This window comes from Podarcis bocagei (genome assembly GCF_964188305.1).
Source record: "Podarcis bocagei genome assembly, chromosome: 4".
Classification (NCBI taxonomy): domain Eukaryota; kingdom Metazoa; phylum Chordata; class Lepidosauria; order Squamata; family Lacertidae; genus Podarcis; species Podarcis bocagei.
In genome coordinates, this window is record NC_138128.1 from 6,130,777 (window position 1) to 6,148,880 (window position 18,104).

The 18,104-nt window shown below is 43.8% G+C and overlaps 1 protein-coding gene across 1 annotated transcript in view; it reads left to right on the forward strand.

Moving 5' to 3' along the window:
• AP2M1 (adaptor related protein complex 2 subunit mu 1) overlaps positions 1–18,104 on the forward strand; it is a 30,202-nt gene that overhangs the window by 254 nt on the left and 11,844 nt on the right. Inside the window, exons 2-3 of the mRNA XM_081190469.1 lie at positions 10,152–10,268; positions 16,815–17,080. Coding sequence (XP_081046595.1) covers positions 10,195–10,268; positions 16,815–17,080 — 340 coding nt within the window. The 5' untranslated portion in view covers positions 10,152–10,194. The remainder of the gene's footprint in view (positions 1–10,151; positions 10,269–16,814; positions 17,081–18,104) is intronic.

Below are 18,104 nucleotides of genomic sequence, written 5' to 3' on the forward strand. Positions count from 1 at the left end.
CTGAAAGGGGGCCTCGCCGACGCGGGCTGGGCTCGTCCTCCTCCTGAGGGGCTGCTTCTTCGCCCTTGAGGGCCGCTGTTCCTAAGCCTCTTCCAGCCTTCGAGGGATGTGGTCGGGCGCCCTTTCCCGGAAAGCTTTATAGTGTTTAATTACGTTTTTCTATATGTTGGGGGCCTCCCAGAGTGGCTGGGTCAACCCAGTCAGATGGGCGGGGTACAATTTTTATTATTATTATTTACTCTTAATTAATTAATGTGGCCTGCTGTGGCGACAGCCGTGAAGCGGGCTGAGGCGCCGGAAGCGGGTTTCTGAGGGAGAGAATCGCCCTTCAGCAAACGGGGCGTGCGAATAACGGGCTGCCTTTTCCATGTTCTGGCGTGAAGCTTCCCATGGCCGCTTCGGCTTTTCAGAGCAAAAACACCACCGCACGTCCTCGGTAAGGATGTGTCTCCTCCGGGTGCTCGTGGCTGTTCTGGGTGGGATCGGGACGAGCCCGTTGCTCGTGAGGAGCCTCCCATTAGGCTTGGCACTCGCGGAGCGCAGGAAGCTGCCTCATGCCGAGGCCACCCAGCTCAGTGTTGGCGGCACTGGCTGGCAGCGGCTCTCCGGGGTTTTTGCTGGCCTTCCCTAGAGATGCGGCCAGGGGTCCTGATCTGGAGCTTCCTGCTTCGCGAGGCAGGCTGTCTACCAGTTCGCTTTGGCCCAGAGGCGGGGTGAGAAGGGAGAGATTCTGTACAGAGAGACAGTGTGGTGTAGTGGTTAGTGTTGGGCCTGGGAAACCAGAGTTCAAATACCCACTCGTTGGGTGAACCTGGGCTATTTACTGCTTCTCAGCCTAATCTACTTTACAGGGCTGTCTTGGGGATTAAATGAGAAGATCCATGTGTGATGCCTTGAGGTCCTTGGAGAAAAAGGTGTGCTATAGATGCAAGAAATGATTAAATTTAAATCAATCAATCCTGCAGGGTGTGTGAGGCCCGTTGTTTTTGAACTTGGGTCAGGGGAAAGGCAGCAGGTCTGTCCTCATCACTCTCTTCATCCCTTATTTATAATGCTTCTGAAATTACTCAACTGGCATGCAGCGAGTCCTCAGCATGAGGTAGAAAGGCCTTGCGTGGTTCCCCAATGAGGAAGTCCCTTTGCCTTTTGTCCTTTACCTTTTGAGCGCATTAAGTCAGAAATTGTATTTTGAGGGCAGTGCTGGCTGTCCCAATGTTTGAGGCTCTATGCAGCTTAATGCAGAATTGGAAAGCTACAAATGTTCCCCCCCCCAAACTTGGGGTCCTGTTGATGTAATAGCCCAGGAGTGTTGGGCTTCAAATTTGACTAGCATTTGTGGGATCAGGGCCAAGTTAGTGTGACTCAATATTTGAGGGGGGGGGGGGTGCTGTCAGCATGATTAAGCAAAGATGGTACTACTGGTATTCTTTATGGGGCAGGAGACTTTTGGCTTCTTGGTAGCTCTTCTCTTTTGTTCCCTGCCCCCACAACCTTGCCCAAAATTCCTGCAGTGTGGTGTCTTGCACACCCCGCTATAAGAAGCTTTGAAGATGTAACTTTATCATTTGAATGAGGCATGTGGCAAGTGCAAGAATAAGGGAAGGTTTTTATTTGGAAGTGTATTCAGTTTAATTGGCTAGATGCCAGGAATAAACGGACTTCATCCAGAGCTGGCTGCATGTTGTTGACCAAGGCAGTGAAAAGAGGCATTTCCTTGGGAAGGAAGTTGGAATTGCTGTTAGTTCTCTATCCAAAAGTTTTAAGTAATTTATGTCCAAAGGAAATACAGTGGTACCTCGGCTTAAGATCAGTCCGGTTTATTTATATGAATAAAAAATTATGAAAAAAAAGAACAGTCCGGTTTAAGAGCAATTCGGTTTACAAGCTCTGCAAAACCAGAAATAGAACTTTACGTTGGTCTAAGAACAGAATCCAAACGGTGGAAGGGCGCCGGTGGCGGAAGGCCTCATTAGGGAAAGCGCGCCTCAGTTTAAGAAAGGTTTTGGTTTAAGAATGGACTTCGAGAACAGATTAAGTTCGTAAACCGAGGTACCACTGTACCAGTAATGTCTCTGCAAGTGTGAAGCGGGGGTTGGGGTAGAGGGTGCAGGAGGTTATTGCCGACTTACTTGAGTTAGTATAAAATTCAGCTCCCCCACCTTCCTCCCAACATTTGTTGGTAACATGTATGTTTCTTTCGGTTGTGGAGTGTTTCTGGGTGGAGTGTCCACTGGGTGGACCAAGTGATGTATGCAGTCTGTGCACATTTATTTTGGAAAGCAGTAGAAATATCACATTGCTGAGAAGATGTGATTTTTTGTAGTTTTCTAGACATGCTAATTAACTATGTGCCTGGAATACCAGTCATACCAACCATGGTTGCACATAAGTATTGTGACTGAAAAAAATAGCTGGCTGAAATACACAATAAATCCTTTTCTCTTAAGCCAATTTCCAGTGTGCAGATGGCTACCTTATTTTTCTTTCCTCCAGAAAGGAAGGCAGGACTAGTAGCCAGCATAGCATTCTGCTGTGACTCTTCTTGCCTTAAAGTGCTAGTATCTCTTTTAAAAGTAGGTGGAAGAATGAATTATACAGGTTTCATAGTGCTTCATATTCCACAGGACCATGATAACTGCATGGGTGGTACTATTGCTACTGCCGCTATAATAGTATAGCTGTAATCCTGACTATAATAGTAGTGTTGATATCTTGCTGCTTGAGGGTGATTGTGACTTGGCCAAAGGTCACCAGAACTCATTAAATTTTAAGGCTGCTTTATTGTTTCAGTGGTCTGGTAAACCTGGATGAAGAGACGTGGGTGACTCTGTGGTCTAAACCATTGGGCCTCTTGGGCTTGCCGATTGGAAGGTCAGCGGTTTGAATCCGTGCGACGGGGTGAGCTCCCGTTGCTCTGTCCCAGTTTCTGTCAACCTAGCAATTCGAAAGCATGCCAGTGCAAATAGATAAATAGGTACCACTGCGGCAGGGGAGGTAAGTGGTGTTTCCTTGCACTCTGGCTTCCACCACAGTGTCAGGTTGCACCAGAAACGGTTTAATCATTCTGGCCACATGACCTGGAAAGCTGTCTGTGGACAAACACTGGTTCCCTCGTCCTGAAATGAGATGAGCGCCACACCCCATAGTCGCCTTTGACTGGACTTGACAATCTAGGGGACATTTACCATATTTTTCACTCCATAAGGCACACCTAGTTTTTAGAGGGGGCCTGTCTGCTTCTCCCAGAGCTTCTCGGGGCTGCTGGGGGTAGCCCGGGTCTCCCCCCCCCCCCAGCCCCAAAGAGCAAAGAAGCCAAGACAGCGAGCGGGATCCATCCCGCTGGCTGTCTTGACTTGTGTCTTGGCAGCTATCCCTGAAGCCTTCGGAGCGCAGCGGGACCTCCCGCTGTGTTCCGGAGGCTTCAGGCGGCTATCCCTGAAGCCTGGAGAGCGAGAGGGGTCGGTGTGCACCGACCCCTCTCGCTCTCCAGGCTTCAGTGAAAGCAACACGAAGCCTCTGGAGCGCGGAGGGAGCGCTCCCTCTGCGCTTCGGAGGCTTTGTGTTGCTATTGCTGAAGCCAAGGAGCCTGCATTCGCTCCATAGGACGCACACACATTTCCCCTTAATTTTTGGAGGGGGAAAAGTTCATCCTATAGAGCGAAAAATATGGTACCTTTTTAAACCTGGATTGCCCCAGCCACTCTGGGCGACACCCAACAAAATATTAAAAACACAAGAAAGCTTCAAACATTTAAAACATCCCTTCAGATGTCTTCTAAAAGTCATATAGTTGTTCAATTTATTTTTGGCTTTAATGCTCATGGACAAATCCAAAGGTTTCTGCTGTATATCAATTGCATAGATACAGTGGTGCCTCGCAAGACGAAATTAATCCGTTCCGCGAGTCTCTTCGTCTAGCGGTTTTTTCGTCTTGCGAAGCAACCCTATTAGCGGATTAGCGCTATCAGCGGTTTAGCGGCTATTAAAGGCTTAGCGGCTTAGAAAAAGGGGGGGGGGAAGCGAAAAAAATCGCAAGACTCGCAAGACTTTTTCGTATTGCGAAGCAATCCCATAGGGAAATTCGTCTTGCGAAGCGCATCGAAAAACGGAAAAACCTTTCGTCTAGCGGGTTTTTCGTCTTGCGAGGTATTCGTCTTGTGGGGCACCACTGTAGGCTAGAAATGATTGATGGTAGCAGTACCACCTCACAGTCTTGCTAAAAGTTTACAAGGAGGCCTTCTGGGAGGGACTTGGGGTGTTTGTGTAATTGCCCATTTCTGTTTGAATGTTCTAAAATTATATTGAGATCACTAGTAAAGATCAGCTATCCTTGCTGGAGGACAAGGTCCAAACTCTTCAAAGAGCATCCTCTTTCCTGGAATGGCTTTCACCTTCCCCTCAGGTTTTTGCTAGTTAATAGGGAACCTAATGTAAATTGTCAGCAGCTGGGCTAAGAGGGGTGCCTTTAAGGGAAAGGTAGAGGGCTAATGGCAGAACTTGCTTGCACTGCCACTTGCTTTTGGCCTTTCTTTTTGAGGACAAGCTTCTTCTTCTTTTGCATAGTCACTGCTCTAGGCTTCCAAACAGGAGGCAGACTTGGAACAGTGTCAGTCAGAAATGCCAATGGTGGACTCCTCCATAGTTGAGTAAATGCCTTGGCTCACAGAAACACACATTTCTTTTTGTCCAGTGGCTTCTCATTTTCAGTACTGAAAAGTGTGCCTTCAGTGTTCGAAACTCCCATTGTTCTAGGCACAATTTGTGTCAGGGAATTTCATTAGTGCAGGCTGTTTCTGAGCTCTGGGCACAGTACTGCACCCCAAATTTCAGATTGAAACTGCAGAGTGGAAGGAAAGGAGAAGAGACCCTCTTAATAATATTAGGAGGGTGGGCAGGGGAAGGACTAGACCATGGAAAAATGAACATAAGATTTTAGCTGCAGTTCATTCATTTTCAGCTTTGTGTTGTTATATAAATAGCAGGCCAAGACATTCCATTGTTGTGCCCATAACCTAGGTTTAAGGTGCCATTTAACTCCCAGCTTTCATATCTCAAATACTGTGTGACTTCTCTGTTAAGAGGTTTGAGAAATGCTACTATAGTTAACTGGGTAAGGGGAACAGCATTCATCATAAGTGATGGTGACTTGAGCTTATTAATCTGTGTAGCAGATGGCTCTCAGAGATCAGAGAGCCATATACTGTCATACCTCATATTACGTTTGATTCATGATACGTTTTTTCAGGTTGTGTCCTGTGGCGACCCGGAAATACCGGAAAGGGTTACTTCTGGGTTTCGACGCATGCGCACAAGCACCAAATTGCGCCATGCACATGCACAGATACGGTACTTCATGTTGCGGACGGGCCTCCGGAATGGATCCTGTTCGCAACCAGAGGTACCACTTTAAATCTAGGATTTTCCAACTGGGGCTGGGTGTTATATTGATACATTGTTCCAAACCGGTTTGAAGTCCATATCATGATACTGGTTTCATAATTTTTGACCGGCCAAAAACCCTGAAGCCAGCCAATACCTCTACATAACTCCATCCTTATTTCAGACATCATGATTCATCACGATGTTGAAACATTGTGATATATCACATTGTTGAAAACCAGCTATCACCCAACCCTACTTCCAACAAAGTGTTTCTTTGAGATTAGGATAAGGCTAACTCCCTTTTAAGTTGGTGGCCATTTCTTCTTACAAATTCCATAGCTTTACTTCTCACTGTATGAAGAAGCTCCTTTTGACTGTCCTTGGTGTTCTACCACTCATTTTCATTGAATGATGATTGGCTTTAGTATTATGAGAGGTGGGGGGGGGAAACCTTTCACTCCACTCTATGCATACTTTTGTAAATCTCTATCATATTTTCTCTTTCTGATGAGCCTGTTCATATTCTGCTCATTTGAGCTCTGACTACTTAGCTTGAGCTGAGCTGTGGAACTCCTTGTGACAAAGTTAGTCAGCAACATAAATTTCTCTAATTTGTTGGGGTGTAAATAATATTTGATAGATGGAATAGAAAGCGTTCCACTGTGTTGAGAGGAAGTCTTCCCAATAGGGTTGAGAAAAGCAGCAGTGCTCTAAGACAGTGTTCTTCCCTCATGTTGTTGCGCTGTAGCTCCTGTCGTCCCTGACCATTGGCTATGTTGGCTCAGGATGATGGGGAAGCAAGGTTGAAGAATTGTGCTCTAAGGAGCATGAAGTTATTTGAGAGAGATACTAGTCTGTACTGATGCTATCTGCATTATTTGGAGAACGGAACAAAATATGCATGGCTGGCTGTGATCTGTAATTGCCATCAGCTCAAAATGGCTATGTGCAAGTCTGCTGTCTATAATCTCCCTTGCACAGTACTGTTAGGAAGCTAAGATAAGAGCCGTTGTTAAAATGGATGTGCTGATTTGTGTACAAGACGAATTTGTGCTACACCCTTCAAGCAACGATAAAGCCGCTTGCTTCTCTCAGAGCAGTTTGTGAAAGTGGTAATCCCAATTTGATATCAACTTGGATGCCCACAATTCTGCTTGCCAGGGCAGACTATCTTTTCCCTCCGACTCGCAGCAGCCTCTAACAGGTGTTCGCTTGTGCAGTTTGGATAAAAAAAGAAAATGGCTGTAATTTCCTTATCTTTGAACCAATGAAGCAAGACCCTGTTGTGTTTGCAGAATCAGTAGCCAAAAAGGTAGAGACTTGGCTAGTAGCCCAAGCTGATACTTGTGGATTATTGTATAAGAAGCTAGGACCAGTGGTACCTTGGGTTACAGACGCTTTAGGTTACAAACTCCGCTAACCCAGAAATAGTACCTTGGGTTAAGAACTTTGCTTCAGGATGAGAACAGAAATCATGCGATGGCGGCAGCGGGAGGCCTCATTAGCTAAAGTGGTACCTCAGGTTAAGAACGGACCTCCAGAACGAATTAAGTTCTTAATCCGAGGTACCACTGTACAGTAGTGTCTTATTCCACCTAGTACTCTTGGAGCATGACATTGAGGGGGGAAATGCAAATTTAGAGCCTAAGGTTATTGATTAAGAAACAAGTTTTCTCTTTCATGTGAGAAGATATTTCATGTAAGATATTTGAAGATGGCTATTAGGCCTGGCCAGTGTATCGATGCATCTGAAAAGTTCTCACTCAACCCTCCCACCCATCCCAAAAAACTCTCAGCTGCACTGCTGGGAAACTACACAGAATGTGACTGATTGTGACATCTGAATCTGAGCTCATAGTTTGTGTCTCTCCAGACAAACCATAAATACTAGCCAAGTCACGTTGAGGCTTTTTTCTTTATAACGATCAGATGGTATATAAATTTTATGAAACAAATTTTATGAAACAAATAATAAATTATTGGCTTACTGTTTGTGGTTTATTTGGAAAGCAGCAAACTGTGTGCCTCTACCTTGGATGTCATGATAAACCAGATTGTGTCTTGTTTCCCAGCTGCATGGCAGCAGTAGGCACTGGGGAGGAGCAGAGTAAGAATTTGGCTGCTCATTCACATTAAACCCTTAAAAAAAACCAGAAAACAAACAGACAAACTTCTGTGCTATTCCATAATTTGGTACAAATGGTGGATTCTGTACCCAAGCCTACTTTACATTGTTTAAAATATAAACTTTCTTGCTACATATCATGAGCTGTTGGTTCAAGGCAGAACTGAGAACAAAGCTTCCTCTTCTAATTCCAAAGAACAGCTATGGACAGTTACTTGGAACATGACTTTGTCTTTATGTGGAACAAATCATGGCAACCTTCCGCAATGAGTCATCCTGCTGTGTTATGTACTACAATCTAATGTTGCCAGTTCTGTGTCTTACAAGACTGTTCTGTTTTTGGAGTTGCATACAGCCTGTCCCAACACTGCAGGAGAGATTTCTAGAGCCACCTGCTGGGTGATTTCTAATTGAAGATTTAAAGTTCTGGGCTTCCCCAGGCTCTCCATGGAAACTTAGAGCTGATGAGAGTTCTCAAGTAGGAATAAGAAGTATTGATTTCATAGGGTCCACAATTCTCATGTTTCACCAACTCTTTATGTTGATAAGTGGCACGCTTTATAGGTTGGATGATGTAATGTTAGCTATGAAAGTGCCCTGCTAAGGGCTAAGAAGGCATGCCAGCCAGCCATAACCATTTTCAGAAGCTGCATAAGAGCAAAAATATGTTACAATTTTCACTTAGTGTGGCAGTGAGCTTTATGATTGTTCACCTAAGCAGATACAAATGTGTACACTTGACTCAGCTTTTTAAAACAGGAAGGTAGGCATCCTTCCAGGAGCAAAGCATCAAGGAGATAGAAACAAGAGAATATTGTTAGTAGCAATAACTGCCTCTCCACAAGCCTTATTCTTATTTGCCAGGATGCACCTCAGCTCTTTGAGGAACTCTGACAGATGCCTACCTCCAGCCAGAGAAACCAGGAGCTCTAGACATCTTAAGGAAAGTGGGGTAGGATAGATGCTTTTAGATAAGAATTCAAGGATGTACCACCACAGTTCTGGGAACAACTGGGCCAGAAAACTTGTGTGCATTCAACTATATAACAGAAAGGAAGTAGCTCAGGAGTAAGTGTCATAGATAGTGCTATGAGTATTCTGAACGAATCGTATGCAGATTCATGTAACTGGGAGCCTATTGAGTGGTGAAGTAACTTGCACTGTTTGCAAGTGTGCTTTCAAGAGCTGCTTTTGCAAGGCTGATACTGAAGTTAGACCTATGCAGGTACAGACGAGCAGCTACTTAACTCTTTAGCTGCACCTTGCAAATAAGTCTAGCTTAGACTCTAAGGAACACAATATGAAGTTTGCCTTGACCAGAGATCATAACAAAATATCTTATTGGACTACCTCATTTAAATATTGCAGTTTCATGTGACTAATTAGGGGAATTGGACAAGCTTCCAAGCCAGTGTTTGCTTATTAGGCAAAGAGTAGTTTTGGGACTAGAAGTCCACTGATGTCAGTTGGTATTCTACCAAAACCTGAAAGGACTCAGAACCTTGTTCTGGAAATTGGATTTATAAATTTGAGCTGTCAGAGCTGCCCAAGGTCCCAGCTCACCAAGGACCAACGCCACTTCGTCGTTATATACAAAAGTCTTTATTGAAGTTCATTTACACATCGACAGCTGCAGCGTGCAGCTCTACGTCTGAAACTCTAGACTGCCGAAGCTCCGTCTGAATCTCCTCCCCCCATACACCAATTTAAGACTCTAGCCTTGCTCCACCTTTTCCGCTGCTCTTTCCGCCTCTGGCTCCGCCTGTCAGCTGGGGTCTCACCCTTCCTAGACTCTTCTGACGCTGAATCCCCTGACTCTTCTCCTTGCCTCCGGCGGGCTTTAGGACCTGGTTCCCAATCTGGGTTTTCTGCTGTCCCGCGCGCCTGTACATTTGAACTTGGCGCGCGCGCCCAGCCGGCAACCTTCCTCCTGACCGCTACACTGCTCCTGTCACTGCTTCCCCCTTCGGGGGGGGGGGCTAGCTGGACCCGACCTCCCTTCCGTTCCCTCACTCTCCGATGGAGGCGTGGTCAGCCCTGACTCATCTTCTCTCCCTGCTGGAGGAGACGCTGGCCCTGTCCCATGGGACTCTTCCCCCCCCACTACGCTCTGGTGGGGAAGCTGGTCCTGATTTCCAGCTGCTGCTTTGGGAGTCCCCGCTGGCCCCTTGTTTCTGGTGTGTCCCCCCCGGGACCCCCCTTGCCCTGACCATGGGCGCCTCCTTCTGGGAATCTTCTGATTCGCTGGAGAAGCTCATGGAATCTCTCGGGTCACTGTCGTATTCCCCTACGCTGCCCTCGGATTCTTCCCCTTCGCTTTCCATTTCCTCTCTCCCCTGTACCTCTGCTCCTGAGCCCCCGACATGAGCACTGCATATTATGGAACTGTCTGTAGTAGGGATTGTTGGTAAATGATGTAAGCATTAAGATGACAGCATGTTCTGTTAGGATGCATAAATACTGATTGTTTGGAATAGAAGTGCAAGGCATACGCTTCCTTGATGGGAACAGGCCAGTGTCCAAGAATAATCTTGATCTGGTGAAATGGGAGTTGGTGAATTAGCCGACTTATCAAAGCTATTAAATTGTCTTAAGCCTATGCTCTGTACTGTAAGTCTCATAATCTCCTCTCTTGTATCTGTAGATATGATTTAAGCACCATGGAAAAGAAAGATTAAGATTTCAACATGATTGGAGGCCTATTCATTTATAATCATAAGGGAGAGGTTTTAATCTCTCGAGTCTACAGGGATGACATTGGGTAAGTACTTCAACAACATTTTCACCCTGCTTTCATTCTGCACCCGCATCCAAGTTCTTGTAGCTTCTGAGCTGCTGCTTTAACTGTGTATGCATGTAGAGATTGTGTGCTATGTGTTGCATCCAGTCTGTGTCTATTCTGCTACGTCTCTGGGTATATCATGGCTAGAATCATTCCCAGTCAAATGTCCATCATGGTAGCGTAGTTGGGAATAGCTCTCCTTAAATGCCGTATTGATTCTAGTATGAGGAGAACTTCTTTAGGATGGTCTCTGATGGTTACAGGGCTACAGCCATCAATGTGACATTGATCATCGTCTGAACAGTTTCATAGGCTTTAATTTCTATAGGAAAGTACTTAAAGCCTATGAAACTGCTCAGATGCTGTTCAGTGTCACTTTAATCATTGTACTCCTGTGACCATCACAGACCTGTCTTGAATGCAGCACCTTGGTGTCTTGGTTCAGATTCCTGAGTGCTTCTCTGTTGGGTTTAGAGCATGGTTTAATTCTAGCTCCCTAGAAGTATAGCTGGCTTTTGGATCAGGACTAGATTTTAGTATCTCTTTTGTCTCCTATCTTCCTTCAGCTTAAGAAACCGATGCATGCTTTGTAGAATCCTAGAACTTGATCCAATGAGTCAACCTTGCAAGCATTTACTAGAATTCTGCGCTTCAAGTTTTATTTATTTATTTGGTCTATAGACTACCCTTTATCCAAAGATCCCAGGGTATGTACAACATTAAGAACATACCTTACACAGTATAATATTAAAAACATAATACAGTACATAATAGTACACAGCATAATAAAATAATCATAAAAAACAACAACCCCATCCTAGCCCTCAAGCCTGCCTTGATGTTGTGCCACATACCTGGGTGGGCACAACTGGCTGAGAGCAGCTCCACACTTTTCACCCATCAAGGGCTCAGAAACTTACAATTGCTGTACAGTAGTGGCCTACTCTCTGTTCTGCTTGTCAGGGCTGCTTTGCCTTCCCTGTTACAGCCCTTGTTCCAGCAAAGGAGGAATCTGAAGCCCATGTTAAGCTCCTGATTGTTCGCTTGAAGACCCACCCTTACTTGCTGCACATCTGATGGCATGTATGATACTCAGTGTAGTGCAGCTGAGCATGGCTTCCTCTGAATGGTCTCATGGGCCAAATTGGGAAGCATGGTGGGTCAGTTTTGGCCTACGGGCCTGAGTTCCCTGCCCCTGAAGTACAAGTTTAGCATAGTTTCCCATATCTCTGCTTCAGACTTGGGCCTGCTATGGTGATTGGTGTCTGATCTTTTCTGTTATGCTTTAGGCAGCAGGACCTTGGATCCCTTTGGTGACTGTTGGTCTCATAACCTGTTACTGTTAAGCACTGTTCTGGCAGAAGCTGTAGCCTTTAAGTGCATAATTATAGTCTTAAAGATGAGTTTTTCCTCTTAAGGAAAGGTAAAATCCGGTTCTTAAAATCAAGAAAAAATCATAACCATACATTAAAACATACAAAAGAAAGAAGAAAGGTAAATACCTCTTTACTAGTTATAGATTTGTGAAGTATAGCCACACTCCAGTAGCTGGCAGATGAGACGTAATAGAAAACATTCTGCACACCAGATGAGGGAAAGTAAAAGTCAAATTCTACAGCTACATAACTTCTCAGGGAGTTACTGTATTTTTAATGAAAAGAGTGCAACTATAACTTACAGCCAAGGCCACACTGTCAAATGAGTTTTTGATTTTGCCTGCAGTGTCTTATTCTGGATCTACTGGGCAGCTGCATGTTCAAAATATCTCCAAAATATCACTCCTCATATCAGCTCAGTGTAATGCATTATGCATGAATGTGTCTTAACTTTGTTCCTAGCCTTGGAAATTTGTGCTTTAACGCTTGGAACATGACACCTGACACTTAAGCATGGCTCTACCCCAGGAGCTCATGCTAAACTGGTTCTCATCTCTTTTTGTATAGATAATGTAAGCCTCACTATTCTGGTTTGTAAATAGCAACTTACCAATTACCTGCGGCTATTTTATCCCTGCCAGGAGTCCTTACAAAAGTTGTTAAAGCAGAAAGTTGTTGGTATATGTGGGATAAGAGGTCACCTACTTCTTGTGGACAGATAAAGCTGGATCAAATTTATTATGATGAGCCCAGCATTCACTATTACCTATTTGCCAGAAAGTTGGTGCATTTTTTAAAAAAATTTTTTTTGTCTTGTCAAAGTGCCTCTTCTGCCTCCTGAATGTTACATTAAACTATTGGTTTTGGGGAGGGGAAGGGGTTTGAAACCTGTACACTATGGACACACAGAATAAAGCTTCAAATGACACCTTTATCTGGTGCCTAGACATGATCAGGGTGACTAATGTAGACTGTGGATTGGTCACAGCTCAAATTTTTAAAGACAAAGAGGGCTAATAGTAGCATGCCTGCATGAGCTTGGAACTTCTGCACAGCTTATTACAGCCATCTTCTATCACAGGACTCTCAATCCTCTTCTCATAAGAGGGCTGTGATATGAAACTAGTTAACTATTTTGAAACATGTTTCCCTTTAACTATTTTTAAACGCACTTGGCTGCAAAGGATTGGGGCAGAGCTTTAAAAACCTGTAACACTTGTGGCCAGTCTCAAGTGGAGCTTCTGGCTTTCATTGAACAGCATGTGTCTGCCTAATATGTGAAAGTAAATTCCATGAACTTCGCATGGTTTAAACAGTGTAAAAATTAGGGAGTCAAATTAAGAGTTCTGGATTTTGTCTGAGAGCTTTGTATTGTACAGATCACAGTTAACACTTTAAAAAAAAACCCTTATGCATGTACAGAGAAGTGGGGTGTAATTTGCACAGATCCCGTTGCACGATTGTGTATCGATAGAAAACTAATACAGCTAATCCAGGATATGTAGTATGGGAGATAAGCCCTACCTGCTATTCTTGGGTGCATCTAGTGCATTATGGAAGTGCTAGAAGTAGAAAATAGATGGTTGTATCTTACTCTTAAGCAGCCTGCTTGTCAAAGCGGAAACTGCAAGGAAGCAGGGTTGCTGACTAAGCCCCAATTGGGCCAAATGATAGTGAGATGGGAAGGAATGTGCATGTTTGCAATAACGCTTGTCCAGATAATGCTGTTATTTCCCAATAGATGCCAAACTATTAATAACTCTGTCCAGGGCAGCAAAATAATGTAACAATGTTATAAACCTCATGTAATTCACTTGGCAACAGATTTGTTAGATAACTCCATCTCTTTGCTGAGATATAATTTTCATTCTTGACACTCCAGAAGCCACTGATGCAGAATTGGCTGCAGTTCTAAACAAAAGTGATGCTACTACTAAGTTTCTATTTGCAGATTTTAGTATTACAAGCAGGTGTGGGGAGCAGAATAGATCTGTGCTGGTGTCTTGCAGAGAACATGCAAGGATCTATTGCTGCTAGCCATGCCTTTCCTAGTTTCTACAGAAGGAAAGCTTTTTTGGGCAAATCATAACTTCTGTTATCCATGAAATGTGTTTTCATGCATTGAGAGCAAATTACCAGAGCCATGTAGCTTTGGAATGTTGACCTAGTATGCCTATATAACAGTTTGATAAAGCAATGTCCTGAATTACTATACTGCTCATGCAAGACTTCTCTGGTCTGGTTTGTAGTATGCATGGAGCATGTCTGTCTAGTGTGCAGCAGTGATCTTCTAGCTGCATGTTGGCTTGGCAAAAAATAAAAAATATTGCAGTACAGACAATCATATTAGGCAGCTGTGAAGGTTGGGTACCGATCAGTCATTGTATTTCCTCATTAGCATTGCTGCCAGATACTGAATTTTGAGAACTTGCCCCTTCTGTAGCTTTCAAGAATCTGTTCCAAAACATAACTAGCATTTAGGTATTTGTATTTCTACCAGTTTATCTCAGTTAGAGCACACTTGTTCAGATTAGGATATATTTCAGTGCATTGACTAATTCAACGAAGTATTCTTTAGGAAAGGAAATAGAAATATCAGATTGCAGCCACCACTTTTAGATGGAGAAGGATGTGGCCAAGGATGTGTAGGCTAGATATAGGCTGCTCTGCCCACAACAGCACACTGTCTTCGTTTAAATGGTAATAACAGAATCTGAGCATATTCTAACTTGAACTTGCATATGTAAAGTTGCTGCCTTAAACATCAAAGGAAGTGAGACTTTACAACTTGCTACTTGAATTCTTTTAAAATTTGTGTTTCTTCATATTGCATTTGCATAGCAGAGTCAGAATGGCTTGAAAAGTGCAACCATCCCTCTGAATCTTCAGTTGATGTAGAAATTGTCAACTGGGGCTAAGGGCAAAGAAAAGTGTTTGGCAGGGACTTTCAATACTCGAAGTATTTGTTCCAAGAGTTATTGTTATAAATAGGATGAGGCTGCACTCATAGAAACAGAGTAATTTATTTCAGTTGGTGGTTTTGTGCCTCAAAGGACTTTCGAGAACTGGCAGTCTGATGCTTCCCATCTCCTAAAGCAGCTGAATTGCCCTCCAAAGTTGTAAGATGGACTTGAAAGCTAGCTAATAATGCAAACTCTAAAACATTCTGAGTTGTCACATTTACTCTTCAATATCTTTAGGGCATGAATGTTGGCATTCAATTTTCTGCAGCTGAGGACTAGAAATTGTTAAAGCCAAAGCAAAGCAGGCTATTAAAAGTGTGGCCAAAGGCTAATTCAAGCTTTGGCTTCCTTGTCCCCTATTTTATCAGTGGCATCAAGTGCCATGATCTGTAGCTTTCTCTTGACCTTGAGTTCTCCATGAACAGTGTTAAACCTGTATGTTTTGCTGCCCCTGTAAGAGCTTCAGCTGCCGCCGCCTAGGGAATTTAAGTACCACTTTGAAACTTTGGAGTGGGAGGGGGTTGCTGTCTGTCGTCTCTTCTTTCTTTTCTTTCTTTTTGTTCAGATTCATTGTGCTTTGTGTGTATGTGTGTGTTCTAACCTTTCTCTTGTTGCTGTCACTCCTCCTTTTTCTTCGCTGGCGCCATTTCTGTTCATCCCATCTCATTGGCTGCTGTAGCAATAGGTAAGAGATGTATGGCAGGATGTAATGGGCACTGCAGTATGGGGAAACTGATTTGATATACCAAATTTAATAGTATGGCCAAAGTCACTGTAGTAATACAGCAAAAGCATGTTAAGATTAATGCAAATAGTCCGGCCCATTTCAAAGCAACTCATCACCCTCCCAGTTTAAGAGGTTGAAACCTACAGACTCTTAAGTCGCTTGTATAACACATTGTCTGACCTCAAGGAAACTGGTGTATTGAGAAGCTATGTACACCTGAGTCTCCTCCCATTATTCTTAGAGCTAGTATTACTTGGGCAGATTCATCACGTAGTAACGTTGATGCCAAAGAAGCTTGGAAAGTGCACTCTCTTAAGAGTGAAACAGACACATATAACATCTGTCTGCAGCACTAAAGGCAGTTTGGAGCTCTGAGTAGAGCAGGCAGCTGAGCACCAAAGTTTCAACAAATCAGGTGTTCTGTCTTTCTGGCTTCACCTCTCTTGGTTTTTCCTTCAGTATTCTTCCCTGTCAAAAGGCAGATCTGGGAGGCTTTGGAGAAGATAAACTTGTACATTTTATAGTGCTCTATCCTTGCCTTGCTTTATTTATTACACCCTGCCCTTTCTCCAGTGTGCTCAACATAGCTTAGAAGGTGTCTCCTCCCATTTTATCCTTGCAGTCCTGTGAGGTAGGCTAAGCCAAGCAGGAGTGACTGTCCCCAGGTCTCCCGGTAAGCTTGGTTGCTGAGCAGGAATTTGGGCCTGGATCTCCCTGGTCTTAGTTGGCACTCTAGCCATGATGCCACACAGACTTGATTTGAGTTTGGTGGAGCGTGTATATTGCAACAGACTCTTACTCACTACTGCAACCAAATATTCAGTATGCATTGGCAGATGCATGGATGATGAGGAATGATGTGCTTTGGTACCTGAAAGCATTAAATGGTAAATAAAAGGTACTGCTTTGAAGTTTCTTACCATAGCAGAAAGGGACCCAGTAAGTTCCCTGGGAAGTTCCCTGTTGTTAACATTCCCATAGATGCTTGCAGAGCCTCCTGATTGACAATCTCCCCAGGGTGGAGATTCCTTGCCCTCCTGGGCAGCTTGTTCCACTGCTGAACTTACACCGGCAAGCAGTTGCTTCATGTGCATAACATACTGTTGTTCTGTCCATAGTGTTTTTAGTGCCCATAGAGCAGTGCTTTTCAACTTGTGATACTTCACCATATGCCTGACTGTTCAAGTGTCATTAGTTGAAAAGCTCTGATTAAGAGCTAAATTTTACATCTATTTAATAATAAACTTGGTATAGACTATACATGTAAACCAGATTAAATCCTTAAGAAGCATGCCTTCTGAAGTTGGAGGAATAGGTCAGCATGCCTGTGTCTGTCAACAACACTTTGGTTTCTTCAGCAGAGATATAGGTAAACAACTTGGTGGGATAGTATGTATCCTGTCTGCCTGGTGCTTTTGGTCTCTCACTCTTGTCTTCCTGCCACATTCCAATTCTCCAGGCGGAATGCAGTGGATGCCTTCCGGGTCAATGTCATCCATGCACGGCAGCAAGTGCGCTCACCTGTTACCAACATTGCCCGCACCAGTTTCTTCCATGTCAAGCGTTCCAACATCTGGCTGGCTGCTGTCACCAAGCAAAATGTCAATGCTGCCATGGTCTTTGAGTTCCTCTACAAGATGTGTGATGTGATGACTGCCTATTTTGGAAAGATCAGTGAAGAGAACATAAAGAACAACTTCGTGCTCATCTATGAGCTACTGGATGGTGAGGATGAGCCGTTCTGACTCAATGCTGGGGGGGCTTGTTTAGCAGTAGATGCCCAGAACTTTCACTGTAAATTTGGGGTTGCCAGTATGGGCTAGCAGGTATTGGGCATGTTGTTGATGTAAACATTCAGGTCTCCCAAGTGCTTAGCCAGATGGGCGGGGTATAAATAATAAAATTATTATTGTTATTATTGTTAGCCTTGCAATAACTTTCCATTTAATGCTAAATGCTAAAGTTATAACGAGCTGGTGCAGCTGGGAAAAGTTGGGTGTAGCCCACCGCAAGCACTTCATTTTCTCTGTACAGTAGTTTGCTTCTGCTTTGTATTTAATTCTGCATAGAGTTTAAGATGGGGAGGTTACCTTGTCTTCTTCCATCAAGTGAATGAGATGACACAGTCATCCTAGATTTGGAAACAAGATTTCAACTCGTAATGTGCTTTGTTTGTAGAGTTTGTAGAATTAAGTTGCAGACTGAAGACTTTATTTAATGCAGGGTGTGTGTAGTACAAATACCACTTGTTTGGGAGGTAGAACTCTGCTGAACAGCCTTAGCTTACACTAACTCCATAATTGTCACTAGTGTACTTATAGAAATTCTGCTTTAATGAAAGTCTCATGACTTGACTAGTCCCTAACTTGCACCAAGGAGACAATTGGCTGCATCTGAATTTGCTGCTCTAACTGCAATCTTCCAGTTGGCACCCCTAATTCTGTTCCTGCTGCATTATTTGACCATTCTGATGCAGGGACTCTGCAGAACTACCTGCCCTCAGATTAGACACATCGTGGAACATTTCACATACAGAAAGATGTGATTAGGTTTGCGAGGGCAGATAATTCTTCATATTACATGCTTTAAAAAGTGAACCATGTGTTCGAAAAGCAAACCTTTTCAGGTGAAAAGTGAAGTGTGCTTGCAATTTTAATTCAGGAAAAAATATAGACCCTCATTTAACAGTCTGGTAAGCCTTGGTTTAAAGAAACCTTCTTAACAGCTGCTACTGAGAGATGTTTCAGTT